Below are 22,187 nucleotides of genomic sequence, written 5' to 3' on the forward strand. Positions count from 1 at the left end.
TCAGGGAGGGATGGAGGTTCAGGTGGAGGGTGGCAGCAGTCGTCGTGTTGGGGCGGGGATGGGGGACAGGAGTGAAGCTGGGCTGAAAGACGCAGCACTGAGGGGTCTGCTGGGTGCGGAGATGACACCAAGAGCGGACATCTGTGTTCCCCCACCCTGCCCCCTGCTGCAACCGCAGGGCAGTTGAGTAGAGAGATCTGAGAGGTTCAGTGTCTCCCTAAGGACACAGCTGGTGAGGAGCCCTCACGACCCCACCCTACCCTTCCCAGCCTACTAAGGGTGCTGATCCACCCCAGCATTTCGAGCCCCTCAACCTGCACTCCAGGGCAGCTGTCCCCCTCCTTACCCACCCTCCGTGCTGATTAAGAGAAGGTAGCATTTATGTTAATAAATGTTAATAAGCTTGGAGTGCCACCCCGGTCTACATTGGCTGCATTCCTGGCAGCACCCCCACTACTCCCCTAGGCTGTGGAGGAGGGGAGAGGGAGGCTCCACCCCCTGCCCTATTCCCCGCCCCCCCCCAACCCTGCTGGGCAATGAAGAAAACAGGAGCGAGAGGAGAGCTGTGATGTGGCTGGTGGGGGGGGCTCCCCCATCCCAGAGGGGCTGACCTCAGCCCAGGAGGAATGTGCAGGAGGCGGAGGGCTGGGGCGGAGCGGGTGGGGGCAGGGCCGCAGCCAGAGGCCCAGGGTTCCAGGCAGCCCCGCCCTCGGCCCCTCCACCTCAGCCCTGACATGGCCCTCAGAAGGGAAGGGGAACAGGCAAGGAGGGGAAGAGCTGATCTTTCCAAAAAGGTGGGCCAGGGGTCTCCGGGAGCATGGATTCCAGGCTGGGGGCGGGTGGGGGAAGGGCCCCCCCCATTTCCCAGGGGATCTCCCCGGGGTGGGTAGTACTTTGTCAGGGAAGTCAGGCCTCAGTTAGGCTTTGCTGGGTTCATTCCTGCCCCCCAGCCCACCCCCACTCAATGCCTAAGTCCTCAGGGTAGTGAGTCCCAGTACCCACGTGGCCAGAAGTAGGAAATGTGATGTCGGAGTCACCAGCCTTGATGGCTAAAGCAGGTGTAAGCGGGGAGCCAAGGCCTGACCCAGCCCAGCCTGGACACTGGGAGGGTTGACGCTGGCCTTCCTCAGATGGATGCCCTACCCCAGCCACACGACCCAGAGTCCAGGCTGAGGGCGGGCCCGGCTGAGGGTGAGGGCCCAGAAGGCAGGTGGTAGGATTTGGCACAACGATTTAGTATTTCCAGAAGGAAAAATCAAGGCCTTGGAGGCTGTGGCACTGACAGGCAGCATCGGGGCGAGAACCCAGGCTGCTTTTGCCCGTGGCTACCCTGGCAAAGTGTAGAGGCCTGGAGTCTGAGGTGGCCTTTGTGGGAGGGGGGCTGCAGGTAAGAGTAGGGACCCCAGCTGCCTTCCCTAGTTTGCTCCATTCTGTCAAGACTCAGGCCCAGGCTGCCTGATTCTAGAATCCTTAGGAACTCCCGGAGTACAGTGTAACCCACTGCTGTTCCTGGAGGACTGCCTCCATGAAGTCCCCCCCCCCCCGCCCCCTGCTACCCCACCGGAGTCTGGCATATACTTGGGCCTGTAGCTGAGGAACAAAGACCCTGGGGGACACCATGGGCTCCCACCCCTGCAGATCTCCCTTCCTACCCCAGGGAAGAGGACTCACCTAGGGCAAGGGAAGCAACATAAAGGGCTCCAGTGCGCAAGGGGCAGCCCCAAGATGCTGGAAAGGGGGGGGGGGTTCCTGGTCCTGCTTTTCAATATGGACGTGGAGCTTGGAGGGAATGAAACAGAGACTGGGACCCTGAGCCTGAAGAACTAAAAGCAGTGGGGGCAGGTAGGGGGCACCGTGGGGGTGGATGGGGACCTCAAATGCACTTGCTGATCTTGGCGGCTAGGGTGGAAAATTGTAAACAGCCGAAGAATTTTGTTTGCTTGCGTGGGGCCGGGGGAGGCTGCCCAGGTCCAAGGCAGAAGCTGGGAGGAGGAAGAGGCTGCATCCTGGAAGTCCAAGAGCCCAGGCTGGGGTGCATCCCTCTACTCCCTCTCCGGAAGACCCCTGGTTCTCCCCCGGAGGCCCTCCCTTCATCTGCCTGCCAGCCAGCCAGCCAGCCAGCCAGGCCAGTCCAGGAACACTAGGTCCTGAGACTCAGGAAAGCAGAGCCCGGCCCCACCCGGAACAGGCACTGACACCCCTACTCTGGGAGAGCTGACCAGAGAGGGGCCACAGCCCTTGGAAACCACAGCCTCCCTCACCGACCACTGACAAGCTGCTGACCAGCCTTGGGGAGGTTCCAGGAGGATGCCTTTTGGGGGGATTGAGGGGTGAAAGGCCATCCTCAAGCCCTGTCACATAGACCCGAGGGCCCCATTCAGCCACGGTCAACATTCGGCCCTTCCAGAGTAGACCCCTAGCAGACCAAATGGGGTTGTCCACCAGACTCAGCTTCAGGCCAAGATCCCAGACCCTCCCCAGCTGAGCCCCTCACTACCCACTTGCAGCTCTCCAGCTGTGTAGGGACCGGTGAGGACCTGAAGTCCCCTGGACCTGCTGTTCTGCCTGCTTCACAGAGCCTTTTGGGGCTGGGGAGGGAGCCCTATATGGTTTCTTCCTCCTTTGCCTTGACTGGCCGCCCAGCTTCTGCACAGGACTGCTATTGGGCGCACCCTATTGCCCCGAGGCCTGACAGGGGAGGGGTCGCCCCTCCCTTGTGCCCGCTCCACTCTGGCCAGGCCACCAACTCCTGCCTGGTCACCCGATCCGCCCCCGTAAACTTGCTGGCGCGTGTGGGGCGGCGGCCGGCTGCGTGGAGGCGGGGGCTGCTCCTTAAAGGAGCCGTTGTAGGGTGCCCTACAGTCCCCATGCTTCTCCCCTCCTCCCGGGCGAGCCGGGGCTGGGGTGGAGAGGCACTGCCGCCTGAGTTCTGGTGGAGTGTGGGAAGGTGGCCGGGTGTTCTGTGGCGTTGCAGACCTCACGGGCTCAGAAGAGACAGTGGCAAGTGTCAGTGGAGGGACAGCAGGAGGTGGGAGTCCTAGCCTGGGAGGGGTCTGGAAGCTGCGGAACTGGGCAGGGGCTTGGGGGCAGTCGGGAACGTGGCTTGGCAGGTGTGCCCCTTGCTTGATGGCACCCCAGGACCTTGCCCCATGCTAAGGCTCCTGTACCCAGCACCTGCCCCCGCCAGCTCTGGGAAGGAGGATGGGGATTGCAGCCAGAGGCTGGCCCCACAAAAGGGGTTCAGGGGAAGGGCTCTGGCGCAGAGTTGGAGGGGCTCAAAGATGGGGAAACCTGAGGGAGAAGGCAGGGGAGGCTTAGAGAGGGCTGGGCAACTCACCTGAAGTGGGAGTGAGAGGCTGCCTGAGACCCTTGGCTCTCCCCCAACTTGATTACTCTTGGGTCTTAAGTCAGCCCACAGAATTTCTGCATAACCAGCCCCCTCTAGGCTCAGGTGGGGAGAGAGGGGTCAAGCAGGAAGCCAGGACTGTGATGTCCTACTGGGAATCACCTCCAAGTAGAAGCTGAGGCTTCCCTCCAGCCTGGGTTGGGGGCGCAGTCCTCAGGGCTCCCGGACAGACATCTTCCTGAGGAGTGGCTATCCAGGCGCTCTCAGAGTTACAGGCAGTGACTGTCCCTGTGGTTGTATTTACTCACTGGCGTGCCGAGGGACACGCATGCACTTGTGTGTGCACACACAATCGTAATGCACACGTACACAACACACATGTACGCGTGTCTGCAAAGTGCACGCGCATGCCATTGAAGACATGGACATACACCTGTCTGCGTGTGCGCGCACACACACAATACAGATACACAAAGGGACCCTCAGAAATACTCAAACTCACGGGCGCCCACACCACTGGCTCCAGCCCCAGAGGTACCTCTACTTCTCTGTGGGCCCGTGGGTGCACAACCACCTCCAGAGGCCTGACCCCCTCTTGCTGCTCACTCCCATGACTGGCTTGTTTTGCTCATTGCACTTGGCGCCCTCTGAAATGACTGCACTGATCTGAGTCCTTGTTGGCATTCTGCCCTCTCCTACATGGGGACCTTGTCTGTGTCCCCCAGTGTCCCAGGCTGGCAAGAAGTAGGCACACAGAGTTTGTGAATTAATGTCTGTGAGCGTGTCTACGGGAAGGGGGGGGTGTTCCTGGGGAGGGTGACGTGGTGGGGCGGGCGCCTGCCAGTGTGGGGGTGACCCCGAGGGTGTGCCCGGCGTGGGTGTGTCTGTGATTGTGGCCAGGCAGGGCACACTCAGGGAGGGGAGAGCTCGGAAGTGGAATGCGACCCCCCAGCCTCTTTCCCCTAGGGGCTGTAATCTGATCCCTGGGGACTCCCCCCTCTAGCCTCCCGCCCTCGTCCTTGCTGCAGCTCCTTCTCTTCCAGATCCTGGGGCAGAGTCCAGGGCGGCTCAAGGCTCCTCCGCACGCGCCTGCTGAACCGGGAGCACCCTGAGCCACCAGGATGGGGCAGGCCGGGGCTGCCGCCATGATCCCGGTCCTGGCTCTGCTCTGGGCGGCAGTGCGGGGGGATGCAACCCCCAGCACCCCGCGCCTGCGGCTTTCCTTCCAAGGTAGGTGCACCTGGTGGGCTGGAGGGCTCCGCTCATGGTGGGCGGGAGAGGGTCCCAGTGTGGGTAGGGGGCGTGCGTTTGCTGTTGCTTTGTGCCACTGGCCCAGGTTTGATTGGGGACACTCTCAGGCCATCTCCAGTTAACCCTGTCCTGGCCTCAGCCCCCCGACTTTCTGTGCACATTCTCTTCTTGCTTTCCCAGGAAGACCCCCCTTCCGTTCCCATGGCAACAGATCCTGCCTGGGTCCCATCCACGACCCACCCCCAGGGAAACTGAGGTGTGGGGGTAACTGAGGTGTGGGGGTTACTAGAGCCTCCTTCCCACACCCCCTACACAGGAGGTCGGTCACTGGTCACTAAGCAATGGCATCGCACTGAGCTCAGGCTGGTGGCAGGAAACCCCCATGCTGGGGTTGGGGTTCTGGCTTTCCGGACATGCTCAGCACCCCCACTGGCACCCCGGCCTCCCAGTGTGCCTGCCTGCAGACACTGCTTGTCCAAGCCTGCCCAAGGAGCTCAACCTGCTTGCCCCTTGATTGGGGGGGATGCTGCACTGCCCACCATGGAAGTTTCACACATGGGTGGGCCTGTCTTCATCAGTAGAAACTCACACACATGGAAACTCACATGTGTGTGGGCCAGGTCCCATGTACAACCATGACCTGTGAGAGAGACAGGCAGGGTCTAGGGGAAGCTTCCAGCAGGGCTGGCAGATCCTCTGTGGTGTCCAACCCCTGCAGAGCTCCAGGCCCGGCATGGTCTCCGGACCTTCAGGCTGGAGAGGACCTGCTGCTATGAAGCTTTGCTGGTGGATGAGGAAAGAGGACGCCTGTTTGTGGGCGCTGAGAACCACGTGGCCTCCCTCAGCCTGGACAACATCAGCAAGCGGGCCAAGAAGGTACCAGGGACCCCCAGCCTTGGCGCTGCCTAGGGAAGGAGCCCCAGGACCCCACTCCAGACTGCTTGGAGAGGCCCAGAGGGATGAGCCCCCTGAGCGGACACTCTCTGCACAGAGACCACGCAAGGGCCCTGACCTGTGTCCCCTTCCCCCGACCTCCTTGTAGCTGGCGTGGCCGGCCCCCGTGGAATGGCGAGAGGAGTGCAACTGGGCAGGGAAAGACATTGGCGTGAGTGCTCTCTTCGGGGTGGGAGCGGGGAGGCCAGCCCCCCGCTTTCCACACAGTGGCGCCAAGACAGAGGCCTGCCTGTTTTGGTTGTGATGGGGGCAGGGGGTTGAGATGTCTGAAGTTTGGAGGTAGTGACTCAGGGTGGAGGCTCATGTGATTCTTATTGGGGGCCTCTGAGTCACAGGGGGACATACAGGCCTGTGCTTTTCCATGTGCGCCTTCTGGTGAGAGGTGGGCCGGGCTGGTCACCAAGGGCATGCAGTTCACCGCAGCCCATGTTGGTGCTTGCCTGGACTGATGCAGAAGAGAGGAAGGGGTGAGGTGCCACTGGGAGCTGGGACTCCTTAAGGCTGCTTCCCTGGGGGAGGCCTCATTGTCCCTGACCCTGCCTGCCCACTAGACTGAGTGCATGAATTTCGTGAAGTTGCTGCATGCCTACAACCGCACCCATCTGCTGGCCTGTGGCACGGGGGCCTTCCATCCAACCTGTGCATTTGTGGAGGTGGGCCACCGGCTGGAGGTAAGTCCAGCTCTGGGCAGAGAGGGAGGTTGGGAGGTGAAGAAAGGTCCAGAAGTAACAACTGCCTCCTGCCTCCCAGGAGCCCATGCTCCGGCTGGACCTTCGGAGGCTAGAGGATGGCAAAGGCAAGAGTCCGTATGACCCGAGGCATCGGGCTGCCTCCGTGCTTGTGGGTGAGTCCAAAGGCTAGGGCCCCTCAGAGACTCTTGACTCTCTTGAGAGCCCCAGAGATTCCCCCACGGCCTCACTGACTCCCAGGCTGCTGCCAGAGCTCTCCAAGCACCCCCACCTCCATCCCCCACCGAGAACCTTCAGATTGGCTGAGCAGCCCTCACCCTGTCTGCAGGAGAAGAACTGTACTCAGGGGTGGCTGCAGACCTCATGGGCCGGGACTTCACCATCTTCCGAAGCCTGGGCCAGCGTCCGAGTCTTCGAACAGAACCACATGACTCCCGCTGGCTCAATGGTGAAAAGCTGGTGGGGTTTTGGGAAGGGGGGCCCTTGGCCCCCACAGGGTAGGTGCCAAGGAAGGCCCATAACAGAAGTGAGCAGTGGGTGCAGCCGGGCTCCCACCAGGTAGCTAGCATGGGTCCAGCCTTGTGCCAGGGACTGGGGATGTAGGCCAGACAAGACATGGGGCCTCCGTCCTCTTTGAATTCACAGAACTCAGAACGAATACATCATAAGATCAGTTCCAATGGCCATGAGACTGTTCAATGCACAGACAGAACGGGAAAAGGAGATCAGGTGGGAGAATGAGAAAGGAAGCCAGTCTGCTGGGGAGGGGGGCTGAGCTGATTCCAAACGCCCCGTAGGATGGAGGGAAAGAGCAACTAGAGCCAAGAATCTGGCGCAGGAACAAACCAAGGATTAGACACAGGAGAGGAGAGAGGAGAAGGGGTCTCCACCATCAGGGGCTGAGTCACTTGCTGTAAGAGTGAGGAGAACGGGGGCCCCTGCCTCCTGTTCAAGAGTAGGATCCGCGAGTGAAGGTACAACTCATTGGCCATCTCCCTCCTTTCCTGGCCATCTGGCCTGGGGAGCTGCCGGGCTGAGGTGGGCTCTCCAGGTAGTCTCGGTCTCTGCTGCCCTCTTGTGGCTGCTTCTTGACTCACAGGCCCTGATCCTCTGGATCCCGTGGACTTGCGGGGCCATCCGGATGAACTTGATCCTAGAGACTGGGTGCTCAGATGCTGCCTGGCAGGCTTCTGGAGGCACCAGAGTTAGGAGTTAGGAGAGAGAGTATATGGGTCTCATGAGGGAATGCTGACTTCACACCTCCTGCTGCTAGAGCCCAAGTTTGTCAAGGTCTTCTGGATCCCGGAGAGCGAGAATCCCGATGATGACAAGATCTACTTCTTCTTCCGTGAGTCTGCAGTGGAAGCTGCACCAGCACTGGGGCGCCTGTCCGTGTCCCGTGTTGGCCAGATCTGTCGGGTGAGGAGTCCCTGGGCCACAGCCTGTGACCACACCCCTGCCCTCTTACCTCTTTGGGGCTCCCCCTCACGCCCTCTGATTGGCCACGCAGAATGATGTGGGTGGCCAGCGCAGCCTGGTGAACAAGTGGACCACGTTCCTGAAGGCACGGCTGGTGTGCTCTGTGCCTGGTGCAGAGGGTGACACGCACTTCGACCAGCTCCGTGAGTGCCAGGAGTGGAGGATGGAGTTGGGGAGAGGGAGCGCAGTGCCCCAGACCTGGGAGCCTGGCCACACTGAGGGCTGTGTGCCCTCCCCCAACTGGGCCCCTTCCCCACAGAGGATGTGTTCCTGCTGTCCTTGAGGGACCGTTGGAGCCCGCTGCTCTATGCTGTCTTCTCCACATCCAGGTGAGGGCCGCGAGGTTGTGGGCGGGACTGGCCTGGCTCTTCTGGGCCCCTCACTCTACTCCTGCCTTCACCCACAGCACCGTCTTCCAAGGCTCTGCAGTGTGCGTGTATAGCATGAACGACGTGCGCCGTGCCTTTCTGGGGCCCTTTGCACACAAGGAAGGGCCCCTGCACCAGTGGGTGTCCTATCAGGGCCGTGTCCCCTACCCCCGGCCAGGCATGGTGCGTAGCCCCAGGATTCCCACCACAATCTGCTCAAAGTCTCAGGGGTGGAGAATCTGGTCTGGGATCTTCTTGGTGAATGTGGTTTCTTCCTCTTGTTATGGGTGGATAAACATCAATTTGATCAGACAGGGCTTCTAAAAGGAAGGCCATATTTCCTCCTAAGACTCCCAAAGGGAGGGCTGGGTCTTCTCTCTTCAGAGTCCCAGGGCAAGGCTCTATCCATTAGCACCCCCACTCCCAGTTCCTGGAGGTCTCTTGTGGGGCCACCAGACCCTCATACCCACATCCCTGTCGCGCCTCCTCCCCACCGCCCAGTGCCCCAGCAAGACCTTCGGCACCTTCAGTTCTACCAAGGACTTCCCTGATGACGTCATTCAGTTTGCCCGGAACCACCCTCTCATGTACAATTCAGTCCTGCCCGTGGGTGGGCGCCCTCTCTTCCTACAAGTGGGTGCCGGATACACCTTCACCCAGATCACTGCAGACCGTGTGGCAGCTGCTGACGGACACTACGACGTCCTCTTCATTGGCACAGGTCAGTGGTCTGCCATGACCATTCATTAAACCCAGTCTAGACTCTGCCAGTTACTGAAGCTGCCCCTGTCCAGGCTCACCTTCGAATCTTTGTCCGGGTTATGCCCCCATCTCCTTCTGGATGCTGCTCTTATTCTTCCAACCCATGTTCTTCACTGACCCAACCATGTTGAGGGCAAAGGCCTCAGAAGTGAGGAGACCCCCCCCAGCCCTAGCTATGAGGGCTAACAAGGAGTTAGTCACTCACTCCTCATCCTTGCAGATGCTGGCACAGTGCTGAAGGTGATCTCGGTCCCCAAGAGCAGCCGGCCTAACGGGGAGGGGCTGCTCTTGGAGGAGCTGCACGTATTTGAGGTGAGATCTAGCCTCCCCCCATCCCCCTCACCTCAACCTCTGTGCCCCCCTGCCTGGAGTAACCCCACCCCACTGATCCCTGATCCCAGTGCTCCCCCTCCCTCTCAGGACTCGGCTGCTATCACCAGCATGCAAATCTCTTCTAAGAGAGTAAGTGACCAGAACGCTTGGGGGTAAAAGGGACCCCGTACGTTCCCCGAGTGCCCCAACCCCCATGCCTCCCTTGGTAGTTCGAATCCCGGGTTTGAGAATAGGTTCTGCCTTCGCTAGACTGCGTGACCTGAGACCTCAGTGTTCCCATCTGTCAAGTGGGGTAAGGGATCTCTGACCTGTGGGAGGCGGGCACGGGGCTGCCTTCGGTCAGCCCGGAGCCCCTCGTGCCCCCTAGCACCAGCTGTACGTTGCCTCACGGAGCGCAGTGGCCCAGATCCCCTTGCACCGCTGTGCTGCCCATGGCCGTGCCTGCGCCGAATGCTGCCTGGCGCGTGACCCTTACTGCGCCTGGGACGGGGCCGCGTGCACGCGCTTCCAGCCCAGCGCTAAAAGGTGGGCCGGGTCGGGGGCGGGCCACCCGGAATCCTTTGCCGCACCTGGCTGGCTAAAGGAAGAAGAGCTCACGGAAGTTCCACGTGCCCTGCTCCCCGCAGGCGGTTTCGGCGGCAAGACGTGAAGAACGGCGACCCCAGTACGCTGTGCTCCGGGGGTGAGTGCCCCAGCTTGCCCCGACTTCGCGGCCTTCGAAGATGCCACAGCCTGCCCTGCCCTGCCTGAATCTGACAATCCCTTGCCCTCCCCAGACTCATCCCATCCCACATTGCTGGAGCGGAAGGTGTTCGGGGTGGAGGGCGGCAGCGCCTTCCTAGAGTGTGAGCCCCGCTCGCTGCAGGCACGCGTGGAATGGACCTTCCAGCGCGCAGGGGAGGCAGCCCGCACCCAGGTGAGCCTCCCGCGCTGGGCTCCTCAACGGGCCCTGGCCCCGCCCCTACATCCAGGAGAGGTCCCGCCCTAGCCAATGAGGCCCTCGGGCCGGCTCCCACCTGTAGACGAGGTGCGGCCCCGCCCAGTGAGACTCCGCCTAACCGGCCCCTCTTGCCTGGTTTGGTCTCTTCCCTGCACGCCGCCTCCCCGTGAGGCCTCTCAGTCTAAATAGACTCCAGACCCAGCCCCCCCGCCCGAGAGGGAGTCGCGCCCTCGCCCCTCCTGTTGCTCTCCCTGAGCCACCCCCCATGTACTGCCCAGTACGGGGATCCCCTCTCAGACCACCGGTCCCAGTGCCCCCAGCCTCCAAACGTGCCCCTGCGGGCGCCCCTATCCTACTCCCGCTCGGCCGCCGGTGACCCTCTGCATCTCCCGGCCGGGCCTGGAGCGGGGTTTCGCTGTTCGCGACCCTGACGCCCCCGCCTCCCGCTGGCCCGGCCTGCAGGTGGCTGCGGAAGAGCGCGCCGAGCGCGTGACGCGGGGGCTGCTGCTGCGCGGGCTGCGGCGCGGGGACTCAGGCGTGTACCTGTGCGCGGCTGTGGAGCAGGGCTTTTCGCAGCCGCTGCGTCGCCTGGCGCTACACGTGCTGAGTGCAGCGCAGGCCGAAAGGTTGGCCCGGACCGAGGAGGCTGCGCCCGTCGCCCCTCCAGGCCCCAAGCTCTGGTACCGGGACTTCCTGCAGCTGGTGGAGCCGGGCGGCGGTGGCGCTAGCTCCCTGCGAATGTGTCGTCTGCAGCCCGAGTCGCGCCCACCGCCTCCCGAATCGCGGAGGAAGGGCCGAAGCCGCCGAAGGCACGCCCCCGAGCCGCGCGCAGAGCGGGGGCCCCGCAGCGCCGCGCACTGGTGATTCGGCCTCCGGGCTGGGTACAGGGAAGGCGACTCCAGGCAGGAGCGGGAGGACAGACCCTGGGGGACGCACGGCTACGGGGCCCGGCACACTGGTCCCTGGCCGATGGAGACCGACCGACCGACAGGCCCTGGCCGAGGGGCTGCCTCGCCAGCTTATTTATTAACAGAGGATAACCTTTGAATGTAGCCGTGGGAGGGACGGCCCAGGCCGGGCACGGGGTCCTGCTGGTCGCGAGGAGGCAGAGAAGAGGGCTCCAAGGCAGCGACCTGGGCGGAGGAGGAGCCCGGAGTGCCCTCCCTCGGGGAAGGCCCTCCTCCCTGGGGGATGAGCAGAAAGCTGTGAACAGGCTGAGCGGGTGGGGGTGGGGGTGGGGCAGGCCGACTGTACTAATGCAATAAACACGTTATCAGCCGAAGCTGGAGCGGCCCCAGCACGCAACCGCTGGTGCTAGGTCTCGCTGTGTGGCCTTGGGCAACTTCTTCGTGGTCTCTAGACCTCAATTTCTGCTAAGGATGCTGTGGTGAGGATTAAAGATGGTTTCCATGTGACTGAGGGGATTCCGTGGGGACCTTTCGGGGCCCTACTGACATACACAACGTATTCTGAATAATAGAATTTCTTGGCTGAGTGCTATGAAGAAAATGCAATTTGGCGATATGTAAAATAATGTAAGAAAGCATCAAGGAGGGGGTGACATTTGAGCTAAACAAGGAGCCAGCTGCGGGAGTATCCAGGGGAGAGCCTTGGAAGGAAGAGCCAGGGCAAGAAACAAGGTTGCTGTGCTCAAGGAACATCAAGGAGGCCAGTGATACAGTGAAGTGATGGATTTGGGATGTTTAAGGAGGTAGAGCTTATTGTCTTGCTTTGTCCCAGTTGGGAAGGAGGGCCTCAGGGGTCCAATAGCAGAGTGTGGGCCCTAAGATGGGCCACTTCCTCCCTTCAAGGGTAAGTGGTACCATGCCTCCTCATACACTGTGTGTGACTTGTGTACCCTTGGAGAGTAGGAGGGTTCTAAACTGCATGTGCTAAGTGCTTCTGACATGTGGCTGTATTTCCATCCTCCTGTGTCCTGTGCCAGGGAGGAACCATTGTCATTCCTGTTTTACAGATGAGGAAATGGAGGGCAGAGAGGGGGCAATCCCTTCCCCCAGCTTGTAAGCTTTTTAACGGAAATACCAATCTTCAATCTAAGTTTGCCCACTGACCAGCATGAGTACCTGCATGTGTAGGTGTGTCTCCGCCCCCTCTGGGGGCCTTCATGTCCCCGGCTCGTTATCCATCACCCCAGTCCCTGGGGCCAGCAGGTCACACAGGGCCAGGTGCTTGTCCATTGGTTTGGAGTAGAGATGACCCAGCTTTGAGTAGAGATCTTTGGGAGTAGAGAGGCTCAGGTCTCAGCTGCCCTGAGGGGCGTTGGGTAAAGACACCAAGGCCTGTACATATACGGGGGTGGCAGAGTTCCCCAGGAAAGACCCTGGGCACCTGCATTAGTGGAGGTGTGCTCTTGTCTGGGCTCCATCACCAGCTAGATAGTCCCCACTGGGTCACTCCACCCATTCCCAGGGCTGAGGGCTGCCCCCTCTAAATATAGCCCAGTGGGCTGAGCTCAGGCCTATTTTAGGCCTGGGTTGGGAGGCCGCTAGCCTTTCCAGGCTCTGAGGAGCCACTGCTGCCTTCATCCTGTCCTGCTACTGGGTGTTATTATCAGCCCCCCAACTGTCCACCACCCGCCATGCCTGAGGAGACCCAGGAAGGTAGGAGAGCATTAATGGGGGAGGGCAAGTCCCCTGTCCTGTGACCCTGTGGACTCTGGAGCAGCCCTGCCTCATCCCATTGACCTCACTTCCTTAACTAGTGAGTCATCAGTCACCATGTCCCAGCTTGAGTTAACGGACCTACCCCCTGTGCATGGAGAGAGGGCTTACCACATCTGGAACCCCATGTCCTCTCCTGCCCTGCCTGTCTCCCCTGCTAAGGACAGGGAGGGGTTGGGGGGGAGCTACCTGGTCAACTATAGGCTGTGCCCAAGTGGGTGTGGGCAGGGCAGATGCCTGGCCAGCTAGGCTCTTCATTCAGGGAGGAAGCTGGGATCCGAGTAGGCTGTTGCAGGAAGCCTTTGTGCATGTGGCCCAGAGACGGGGAGTGGGTAGATCTCCGGCCTCCTCCAGCTTGAGCCTAAAATGGACCTAACTATTGGCTAGTTGGGATCCCTTGGCCTGGCGCGGCTTAGAGCTAGTTAGGCCTTTGGTGGCCACTCGCCTAACTGCCCCATTGCACCCAAGTACAGAGGTTCAGTGGGGCCGAACAGGGCTGACCAGCTGCCCCACGCTTCTCTGGCCCAGCCGGTCAACTCCCTTACCACATTTTCAACATTTCAGCTGGATGGGGGCGGGGTGCCCAGCCCCCAGTAGTGATGGGAGATGTTTGCCTCCATCTGGGGTCCAAACAACGTTTATCAAATTTTTCCCTGGGAATTAACAGAATCCAAGTTCAACTTAGGAAGGGTGAGGAAGGGGCACCTGGGTGGTTCAGTGCGTTAAGCACCCAACTCTGGATTTCTGCTCACGTCATGACCTCAGGGTGGTGAGATGAGCCCTCTGCGCTCAGCAGGGAGTTGGAGCCTGCCTGAGATTCTCTCCCTCTCCTGCCCCTCCCCCTGCTTGTGTCCACAAACACTCCCTCTCAAATAGGTAAATATTATTTTTAAAAAGTGTGGGGAAAGCAGAGCCAGCTGCAGAGAGGAATTTACTATGATCCCCAACCCATCACCCAAACGTGACTGGCAGCATCTCTTTTTACTCTGGGGCATATCAAGGGCCAATTTCAAGCAAATCATGAAGGCTGAGTTCTTGTTCTGAAAGTGACAGACTGAAAGTCCCATCACCCTTGCCCCTATCAGCAGGAATTCCCTCAGTGCCCTCCCTGCTTTGTTATCTAGTGTCTAGCTGGGTATCTGGAGGTATAAGGAGCCAAGATTATTTAAAAAAAAAAAAAAAAAGGGCGCCTGGGTGGCTCAGTGGGTTAAGCCGCTGCCTTCGGCTCGGGTCATGATCTCAGGGTCCTGGGATCGAGTCCCGTATCGGGCTCTCTGCTCAGCAGGGAGCCTGCTTCCTCCTCTCTGCCTGCCTCTCTGCTTACTTGTAATTTCTCTCTGTCAAATAAATAAATAAAATCTTTAAAAAAAAAAAAAGAGAAAAAAAAAAGTATACTTTTTAGAAATCACAAAATATATATTTTTAAAGATTTTATTTATTTATTTGACAGAGCCCACAAGTAGGCAGAGAGGCAGGCAGAGAGAGAGGAGGAAGCAGGCTCCCCGCAGAGCAGAGAGCCCGATGTGGGGCTCGATCCCAGGACCCTGAGATCATGACCTGAGCCGAAGGCAGAGGCTTTAACCCACTGAGCCACCCAGGCGCCCCCACAAAATATTTTTGATGGGTCTAAAAATCAGTGAAATCACAAGAAAAGTAGACACCCCAGTGACTAAGTGGGCAGAGGTTGGGAATGGATAAGGAAAGTATTTCAGGCAAAGAAACCCAATCAAGGGGCGCCTGGGTGGCTCAGTGGGTTAAAGACTCTACCTTCAGATCAGGTCCCTGAATCTGAATCGGGCTTTCTGCTCAGCAGGGAGCCTGCTTCCTCCTCTTTGCTTGCCTTTCTGCCTACTTGTGATCTCTGTCAAATAAATAAATAAAATCTTTTAAATAAAAAAGGAAGAAACCCAATCAAACAGGTCAAGGAAGGCCCTTCCTCATCTCCCAGTTTGGCAAACATGTGTACGCATGTATGTATGTAATTTTTTTTTTTTTCAGTGAAGAGGCCTAAAGGTGGTGATATACCCTACTGGGAGCTATGGACAGCCATTCTGGAGGACAGTTTGATGATGGCTTAAAGAAGCCCCTGCTCTTTAAGCCAGTAACTTTGCTTCTAGTAATCTGTCCTTATTAACAATTAGGAAAATGGGGAAAACCTTCATACTCGCTGATGCATGTCCTTTCCTAGGGGTTATTAGCTTCAGAAGGGAACTGGAAACAACCTAAATGCCCAGGCAGCCTCAAAGGGAGGCGGCAGGAGCCTATGGAACAGCTTGATAACAAAGGCGGGTCTCCTGTTACAAGGCTGAGTGAAAACAGCAGGGTTCACAGAAGTACAGCTGAATCACAGATCTCAGAGGCCGTTAAAGCAGGCCCTGGGGGACAGGTGGCACCCAGCTAGGAGAGGGGTGCTTCTGTGGGGCATGCAAAGTTGCCAGACACTGGGTCTGGCCTGGTGGCTACCTCACAGGGTCTGCAGAACAAACTGATAGCAGAAGCAGGGATGAAATTTCATGCACCGTCAGTTGAGCCCTCCAAGGCTGCTAACTCTTTAGGAATGAGCAGGCAAAGGAATGCCTAAAAGTCCTTGAGATGCTCACTGGGCGGAGGGGGGGGGGGGCAGAGGGAGCAAGTCAGATGTACCTCCTGCTGTCGTGGGTGTTACCAGGCCCAGGGGGGCTCCATGGTCATCCTGGTTCCCAAACAAGGATCATTTCTGAGTTGGTTTTTGGGGCATTTGGAGCCAACCTCCCTTTGTCCTTTCCCATCTTCTCTGAGTCCCTGATGCTGCTGGAAGCCACCTCAAAGAAGGGAGTGGGGGGTGGCCTGCTGGCTGAATCAGTCCTGCCCTGTCCCAGCAGACACTGTGGCACTGACAGCGAGCTCCAGGAGCAGGGAGCCACTGGCCCCCAGCCACACACAGGAGGTGCGGCTGCACCAGGTGGAGTCCATCAGTGACCTGCACAGCGGAGGTGAGGGGGGCAGGGCGGCAGGACTGATGTACTGGGAGTAGGGAGGAGGGCAGGTACACCCCCTACCCTCCTGATGCCCCATCTGCCCCCCAGGTTCGCTGCGCCCCTACCTGGCTGAGGAAGCGCAGCCATGGGATGAGCTGCTGGGCATTTTGCCCCCGTCACTGTGTGCCCAGGCTGGCTGTGGTCCCCTGCAAGGCCGGGGAAGCTTCCTGATGCTGCTGGCACTACTGGTGCTCACCTGCCTGGCGCTCGCCATTCTGGCTGTCTATCTGAGCGGTACGGACAGACAGATGGATGGTGTGGGTAGCAAGTGGGGACTGAGGGTGAGGAGCAGGGCCTGGAAGGCACTTCCTTCTGTATGGTTGGAGGGAGCAGCTGCTGAGGCCGAGGCAGCGAAGGGTGGGGAGCTGTGGGGTGGCAGGAGGTCTGATGACCCCCTCATTCCTGCCTGTCCCCAGTGCTGCAGAGTGAGTCTCTCCGCGTGTTGGCACACACCCTGCACACCCAGGAAGAGACGCTCCTCAGGCTCCGGCTGGCCAGCCTCAGCCAGCTGCGCAGGCTCAACTCCAGCGAGGCCCCCGCACCCAGCTGAGATACCAATGGGACCAGGGCTTGGGGATGGGGGGGCGGGGATAAAGTGGCCAAGGCAGGCTTCTCCTGACCCACCGTTCTGCACTTCCTTGGTGAGGTTTCTGTACCAGAGTCTGACCTGACCACATGCTCCCCGCCTCTCCTGTCTTCAGGCCAGGGCTGGCCAGGTTTTCTGGTGCCAAGGCCCTGGTTTGGGTGGCCCAAGGTCAGAGGAAGCAATACCAGCCTCCTGGCTCCTTCTGTGGCCTGTCAGCAGCTTCTGGCTTCCCCCAGACGTAGGTTCAAATCTAGAAATAGCTGCTCCCACCCCAGTTGCCCAAACTCTGCCAGGCCTCCCAGTGGGGATCCAGCGCCTCAGCACTCAAGCAGGAAAACTCTGAGGATGGGGAGGACGGCCACCTGAGGAGACGGTCTTAAAAGGCAAAGATGAGATGGAGATGGTGCAGAGCCCACGGGGGCGGCAGATGGGAGGGCAGGCGGAAATACCCAGAGCTAATGGCCGCAGCAGGCTGAGCATTCAGTTTAATTATCTCTAATAATCTTTAAAAATCAGCATATAGATCCATTCCAGGCACCCTCGTGTCCCCACCTGTTTCGGTGCCATTTGGCAGATGCCGTTCCTCTCAAGGATGTGGGTCATCCCAGAAGAGCAGGGCCCGAGGAAGGAGAGCAAGGGGCAGCCCTCCTACCATGTGTCCTACAGCTCTGGGATAAGCACACATCTGGCCAGGCCTGGGACAGGGCAGGGAGAGGCCACAGCGCTGTGGGCAGGGGCAAGGGGCCAGGATCCCAATTGCCTTGGCCTCTGGCCACCCCATCCCCATGTCTGTTTTTGGTTTTGTCATTAAAAAAATAAAGCGATGATTCCTGGCAGGGACGAGTTGTTGCAGTGTCTTCTGTTAAAAACACAGGCACGGGTGTGGACAGTCTCTTCTGCTGGCCCCGCCTCAGAGGAGGTCTGCCCGCTTGTCCCGCACGCGGCTGCGTGCCTTGGTCCGTGCTTTGAAGGCAGCAGCGTTGTACAAGTGCTGGAGTGGGGGCAGCGAGCAAGGCTCTGGTGAGCCAGGGAAGGGGAGGCCCAAGCCCTTTCCTCCAGCCCCTGCAGAGCTCTGGGCCTCGAGGCCATGGGAACATGGGGAAGAGAAGGGTGCCCGAGGGTGCAAACCTTCTCAAAACGTGAGATCTTGCAAGCCTTCAGGGCGGCGGCATCCAGCACCAGCACAGGGCCCAGGCCAAAGATGTCACGGAGGAGCTCGTTGTTCTGGGGGATGAAACGGGCAGTGAGCTGAGGCTGGTCCACAAGAGCCAAGCTGGGCAACCCCTCCCCGTCCGTCCTCCCACCTGGAGGTGGTGGTGCATGCCCGATCCCAGCACATCCTTGAAGGCAGCGTAGGCACGGCGCCGCGCCCAGCTGTCCACATAGAGCACCTCGAGGCCGAAGCGGATGGACTCTTCCTCACACTCCCCACCCTGCAGCATAGGGGGACCCACAGAACAGGGCTCAGCGGCTGTGTCCAGGGAGCACTCTCACCAGGACACACGTGCTCACACGTACCTCAACGAAATGCAGCACGGCACGGAAGGTGGAACGCTGCCGCCGCCGGTCAGCCTTGGCACGGTACTTGTTGCTGTCGGTGGCCAGGGTCCGCAGGGCGCTGCAGAGGGCCTCCATGTCCTCGTACAGAAAATCCTCCTGCAGCGGGAGCAACGGAGAGTGTGTGAGCAGAAGCCCAGGTCCTGCATGCTCTCAACATGGGGCTGCCCAAACCCTTCCTCTCACGGCCAAAGTGATTTCCTCCTTTGCCTGGTCCCCCTGAATCCCTTCCTGGCCCCTATCTGGGGTCAGACACCCCTCTCAAAGCCCCCACCACAGCACCCGGCATCTGAGTCTGTGTTAGGGTGACCTCCCCTCTGTCACGACCTAGGGCTGCCCTAACTTCTGCGATGTCCCCTGCATCCAGCCTAGGTTGGACAGGTGGTGTTAGGAGGCCCCCATCCCTTCCCTTCCCCCAATCCGCCTCACACCTCAAGGTCCCGGGCAAGCTCAAAGAGTAGTGCGATGGTCTCGCCGGCAGCAATTCGCAGGTTCACGCTTTCGCTGGACAAGAGCTGAGGCAGCCGGGGCAGCTGCCTGGGGAAGGGGCAGGCTGAGCTATGTGTGGGCCGGGGCCTTGCTGCCTTTCCCCTCCCACTCACAGCGAGCAGTCACTTACCTGTCCAGGATGTGGCTGATATGGGCACTGGGGCAGACGGTGAGGAGCAAAGCCCAGGCCTGCAGGGCAGCGCAGAGCAGGCCATGCTGGCTGGCAGGGACCACAGGGACTGTGGAGCCACCCACTGCACAGGACCGGCTGAAAACGCTTTCCAAGCAGTTGAGGCAAGACATCAGGTCCTAGGGACACAGGGAGCCAGTGGGAATGGCTCAGGGGTAGAGCCAGGGCCTAGGTGCGCTATTACCTGTGCCCGGAGATGACTTACCTGGACATCGGCAGCAGCCACATAGCACCCCAAGCCAAGAGCAGAAGCGCACTGTGGGAAGGGGGGCAAAGCCATGCCACAATCAGAGAGTGAGCCTGGGTTCCTGGCCACAGGGCTCACCCTTAGAGTAGGGGAGCCTGAAGGCAGGTGGAACCCACCTCTCTGCTTGGGAACTAGGGGATGGAAGGGGGTCATAGAGCCTCAAACACTCACGTGGAGCCGGGCAGCAGGGCTGGCTGTGCTGTCACTGAGCACAGACACCAGGAGGGGCTGCAGGCTGTGGAAGAGCTCCTCGCCCTTGGGTCCAGGGCCCAGCTGCACGCAGAGCAGGCCTAGCACAGCAGCGGCCAGCGCCTGCTCCTCACCCTTCCCTGGAGAAATGCTTTCCGGTCAGCCCATGCAGCGAGGGTCAGCACCCAGCCAGTTCAGGTCTCCCCTGAGCCCCCAGGGCCCAACCTTTCTTGAGGCACTTTTCCAAGGCATCAGCCAGGGTGAGGCGGCGCTCCAGCAAGAAGTCGGGGAGTAGGCGGGATGCCAGGGCCAGGCGAAGGCTCTCAAGAGCACCCTGCCGGGTCTTGGCACTGGGGGACGAAGAGAGGGGACCTTGTGGGCCAGCCCTACTGGGTCACACTTGGCATGGGCTGAGCAGGGACACGGATGTGGGGGTTGGCCAGCAGTCAGGGGTACCTCTTATCTGTGAGGCAGTCCACATACTCCTTCAACTTCTCCTCAAGGTCTTCCTGCTGGCCCTGCTCCTCCGCGGCATCCCCCCCTGCAAGGTCAGCGGGTCAGCCCTGTGTCTTGACCTATCCCAGGGAATCCCCACAGAGGCCCTGCCACCTCCCACCCGCTCTCACCAAGGCTGTCCTCGGCTGCAGTGCTAAGGAGGCTGGGGCATTCACTGGTGGTGCTGCGGGCCTCACTGACAGCCTCGTCCTCACTGGAACCTGAGTCAGCCTGGGTACTGCTCCGGGCACCTGGGAAAGGTTGGACACATTTGTGGCAGCACCTGGCCTGCCTCCACTGATGAGGGATGGCTGGGGGGTACCTCACCCAACCTCATAAGCCCACGAGAATAAAATCCTGCCCCTTTCAGAGATGAGGAAACAGAGACTGTGGCATGGGGCACCGGGTCTGGGATTCAGGGAACACTGAGCCAGGAAGGAGGAGAAAGGGAAATGAGGTCCATCAGCTGGAGAACATCAGACGCGAGGTCCAGCCGAGGAAAACCCGGCAGGCTTGGTGAGTAGAGCCTCCTTGAGACTACAGTGTGCTTTACAGAGATTGAGAGCCTGGTAGCGGTAGACAGGGCTGCACAGGCCCCACCTAAGCCTGTGGCTGAGCCTGGAGTGGGGTTATTTCTAGGCAAATCCTGGGAGAGCTCAGCTACTTGCCCAGATTATGCCTAAAAATGGCCAGGGCAAAGGTCAGGGGCTTAATTATAGGATCTGTATATATAGAATACATACACACACAGGGTTCAAATTCCAGCTTCCTATCTTAAAAGAGGTGTAACCAAGTCAAATACCTAGCCTTTACCCCCTCAATTTCTTCATGTGCAAAACAGAGATGCTAAAGGACTCTTCTGGTATAGCAAATATATATCTATATCTGGTATAGATAATAACTAAACAACTAGTTGTGGCTCTTCTGTGGGCCAACATCATCTATCTGCCCTGGGGCAGAAGCCCAGCTCCTAGTGGATGTGGGTGGCTGCCCCAGGCTTCAAGCATACTGTCTTCTGAGATCCCCCTGGACCATCCCAAGCCTTTAGCTTTGGGTGAATGGACACACAGCACCCTCCTGATCCTGGGAAATGCAGAAAATGGAGTGGCCCCTGACCCCGTGAGTCCCTGAAAATAGGTAAACAAAGGAGAATGTCAGGGTCAGCATAACGTACACTCCTGTGTGTGGGTTCTGCCCAGGGTCAGGGGCTGACTTTGGCAAGGGCAGCTGCTGCAACAGAGCCCCAGATGGGTTCTGGTCACCAGGCTGATCCTAATTCTCAGGAACTAAATACTCCATGTGCCTGCTGGACAAAGTTGAGCATGCATCCAGGCCTCTCCTCACCTCCTCTCTTACTGCCCTAACCAGCCAAAGCAGCCCAGCCTCCCTCATGTGCTCCCTCCAGATGCCAGGGCTTGGCACAACTTTTTCCCTCTGCATAGCACTCTCTTCTTCACCTTCTCGGGATTCACCCACAAGCCCCTCCAGAACTCCTTGGTTCCTAAGTGTGGAGCTGACACCATTTAATGAACTTATCCCACAGCACCAACCCTTCTGGAATGTGGCTACCCTCTTAGATACCCCCACACCCAAGTCCTGTTAGGGTTGTGGCCAAGTCTGAGCTGTGCGTAGCAGGCACCCCATTCCTGAAGAGTAAACATATGTGTTTACTGCATCAAAACACACTCCTGTTGGAAGCTGATAAGTCTCAGAGCCGCCTCGGGCTCCAGGGCACTCCCCAACCCTCCCGCCAGGCCCACCAAAGCCGTGCCAGGCCCACCAAAGCCGTAATCCTGCAACTTCCCTATAGCCGATCCCCTCAGTACTCCCCGGCAGGCTAGGCCTCCCTCCAATTTCCTAGTCCAGTCCAGGAAAGCACCAGGTAGTGGCGAGGGGGGACAGGCTTCCTGCTCTGTTCGGCGGTTTGTCCACCATAGGAAGCAACTGGGGTGCGGCGGCAATGCGGGAAACTGAGGCGGGGAGGCGCCCACCGGTTTAGGGCCGGTAACGCGAGCTCCGGAGCTGCAAGCAGTGCGCTAGAGTTGGACACCCACGTGGCCGCTGCCTCCTGGGGCACGTGTCGACGGCGGGGGAGTTGCGGGACGCAGCGCCAGGTTGGTCGAGGGAGAAGTCTCTGTTCAGGACCCTCCGGGACACCGACGGGAAAGCCAGGCAGGACCCCGCTCGCGGTTCACTAGTTGCTCGCCACTTACCCGCTCCGCGGCGCTGGGCGCCCTTGCGGGGCGCGCTGCCCTTACGGGCGCGGGGCATGCCGGGAATCAGGAGCGCGGGCGCGCGGAGGGCGCGGGGTCAGGGACCCGGCGGGTGAGGGCTCCAGACCGGCGAGACGCCGGCCGCTGGGCTAAGCTGAGACTTGGGCAGACGACGGGAGCCACACGCCACACGCGACACCATCTTCGCGAGGCGCCCCGCCCTGCCAAACGGGTCGGAGCGCCCCGCCCTGCTAAACGGGTGGCCGGGAATGTGAGTTCTTGGCCATTGGGTTCAGGCCCACATCCACGCGGCTGAAACTACTAGTCCCAGGGGGCTGTGCGCGCAAATGACGGCCGGCCGGGTGGGCGCAGAGCATCTCGGGAATTGTAGTGTACTCCCG

At 59.7% G+C, this 22,187-nt stretch overlaps 3 protein-coding genes across 9 annotated transcripts; 2 read left to right on the forward strand and 1 right to left on the reverse strand.

Moving 5' to 3' along the window:
- The first annotated feature begins 650 nt into the window (after window positions 1-650).
- On the forward strand, window positions 651-11,537 carry SEMA3B (semaphorin 3B). Of its 4 annotated transcripts, none has more exons than XM_059160970.1 (18): window positions 651-794; window positions 4,390-4,576; window positions 5,316-5,473; window positions 5,640-5,702; window positions 6,103-6,222; window positions 6,302-6,395; window positions 6,569-6,688; window positions 7,514-7,659; window positions 7,751-7,862; window positions 7,979-8,048; window positions 8,126-8,270; window positions 8,589-8,808; window positions 9,070-9,161; window positions 9,270-9,311; window positions 9,550-9,707; window positions 9,809-9,864; window positions 9,959-10,098; window positions 10,585-11,537. In XM_059160970.1, the coding sequence occupies exons 2-18, from the start codon at window positions 4,468-4,470 to the stop codon at window positions 10,984-10,986; spliced, it is 2,247 nt and encodes a 748-aa protein (XP_059016953.1). In that variant the 5' UTR covers window positions 651-794; window positions 4,390-4,467; the 3' UTR covers window positions 10,987-11,537. The 4 variants fall into 4 exon arrangements, with proteins under 4 accessions (XP_059016953.1, XP_059016954.1, XP_059016955.1 ...); XM_059160971.1 differs by having other exon boundaries at window positions 701-794; window positions 4,375-4,576; XM_059160972.1 differs by lacking the exon at window positions 651-794 and adding an exon at window positions 2,621-3,028.
- Window positions 11,538-12,249: 712 nt separating this feature from the next.
- LSMEM2 (leucine rich single-pass membrane protein 2) lies at window positions 12,250-17,246 on the forward strand. 2 transcript variants are annotated; one of them, XM_059160996.1, is made up of 4 exons: window positions 12,250-12,743; window positions 15,662-15,775; window positions 15,869-16,054; window positions 16,237-17,246. In XM_059160996.1, exons 1-4 carry the CDS (start codon window positions 12,722-12,724, stop codon window positions 16,368-16,370), a joined length of 456 nt encoding a protein of 151 aa, XP_059016979.1. In that variant the 5' UTR covers window positions 12,250-12,721; the 3' UTR covers window positions 16,371-17,246. The 2 variants fall into 2 exon arrangements, with proteins under 2 accessions (XP_059016979.1, XP_059016980.1); XM_059160997.1 differs by having other exon boundaries at window positions 15,665-15,775.
- On the reverse strand, window positions 16,875-22,039 carry IFRD2 (interferon related developmental regulator 2). Of its 3 annotated transcripts, XM_059160980.1 has the most exons (12): window positions 21,787-22,037; window positions 19,705-19,824; window positions 19,535-19,619; window positions 19,304-19,428; window positions 19,061-19,218; window positions 18,848-18,898; window positions 18,583-18,761; window positions 18,395-18,500; window positions 17,925-18,062; window positions 17,711-17,839; window positions 17,535-17,630; window positions 16,875-17,397 (listed from the first exon to the last, which is right to left on the reverse strand). In XM_059160980.1, exons 1-12 carry the CDS (start codon window positions 21,842-21,844, stop codon window positions 17,317-17,319), a joined length of 1,326 nt encoding a protein of 441 aa, XP_059016963.1. In that variant the 5' UTR covers window positions 21,845-22,037; the 3' UTR covers window positions 16,875-17,316. The 3 variants fall into 3 exon arrangements, with proteins under 3 accessions (XP_059016963.1, XP_059016964.1, XP_059016965.1); XM_059160981.1 differs by lacking the exon at window positions 17,711-17,839 and having other exon boundaries at window positions 21,787-22,039; XM_059160982.1 differs by lacking the exon at window positions 18,395-18,500 and having other exon boundaries at window positions 21,787-22,038.
- Window positions 22,040-22,187: the final 148 nt, after the last annotated feature.

This window comes from Mustela lutreola, chromosome 2, assembly GCF_030435805.1.
Source record: "Mustela lutreola isolate mMusLut2 chromosome 2, mMusLut2.pri, whole genome shotgun sequence".
In the NCBI taxonomy this organism is placed as follows: domain Eukaryota; kingdom Metazoa; phylum Chordata; class Mammalia; order Carnivora; family Mustelidae; genus Mustela; species Mustela lutreola.

Coding starts and splice junctions, on each gene's coding strand:
- SEMA3B (XM_059160970.1), top strand. CDS start 4,468: ATGGGGCAGGCCGGGGCTGCCGCCATGATCCCGGTCCTGGCTCTGCTC. Junction 9,162..9,269: donor AGGAGCTGCACGTATTTGAG/GTGAGATCTAGC, acceptor CCTCCCTCTCAG/GACTCGGCTGCTATCACCAG. Junction 9,708..9,808: donor TTCCAGCCCAGCGCTAAAAG/GTGGGCCGGGTC, acceptor TGCTCCCCGCAG/GCGGTTTCGGCGGCAAGACG.
- LSMEM2 (XM_059160996.1), top strand. CDS start 12,722: ATGCCTGAGGAGACCCAGGAAG. Junction 12,744..15,661: donor GCCTGAGGAGACCCAGGAAG/GTAGGAGAGCAT, acceptor GCCCTGTCCCAG/CAGACACTGTGGCACTGACA. Junction 16,055..16,236: donor TCTGGCTGTCTATCTGAGCG/GTACGGACAGAC, acceptor GCCTGTCCCCAG/TGCTGCAGAGTGAGTCTCTC.
- IFRD2 (XM_059160980.1), bottom strand. CDS start 21,844: ATGCCCCGCGCCCGTAAGGGCAGCGCGCCCCGCAAGGGCGCCCAGCGC. Junction 19,825..21,786: donor CGCCCAGCGCCGCGGAGCGG/GTAAGTGGCGAG, acceptor AACCTTTCCCAG/GTGCCCGGAGCAGTACCCAG. Junction 19,429..19,534: donor GACTGCCTCACAGATAAGAG/GTACCCCTGACT, acceptor TTCGTCCCCCAG/TGCCAAGACCCGGCAGGGTG.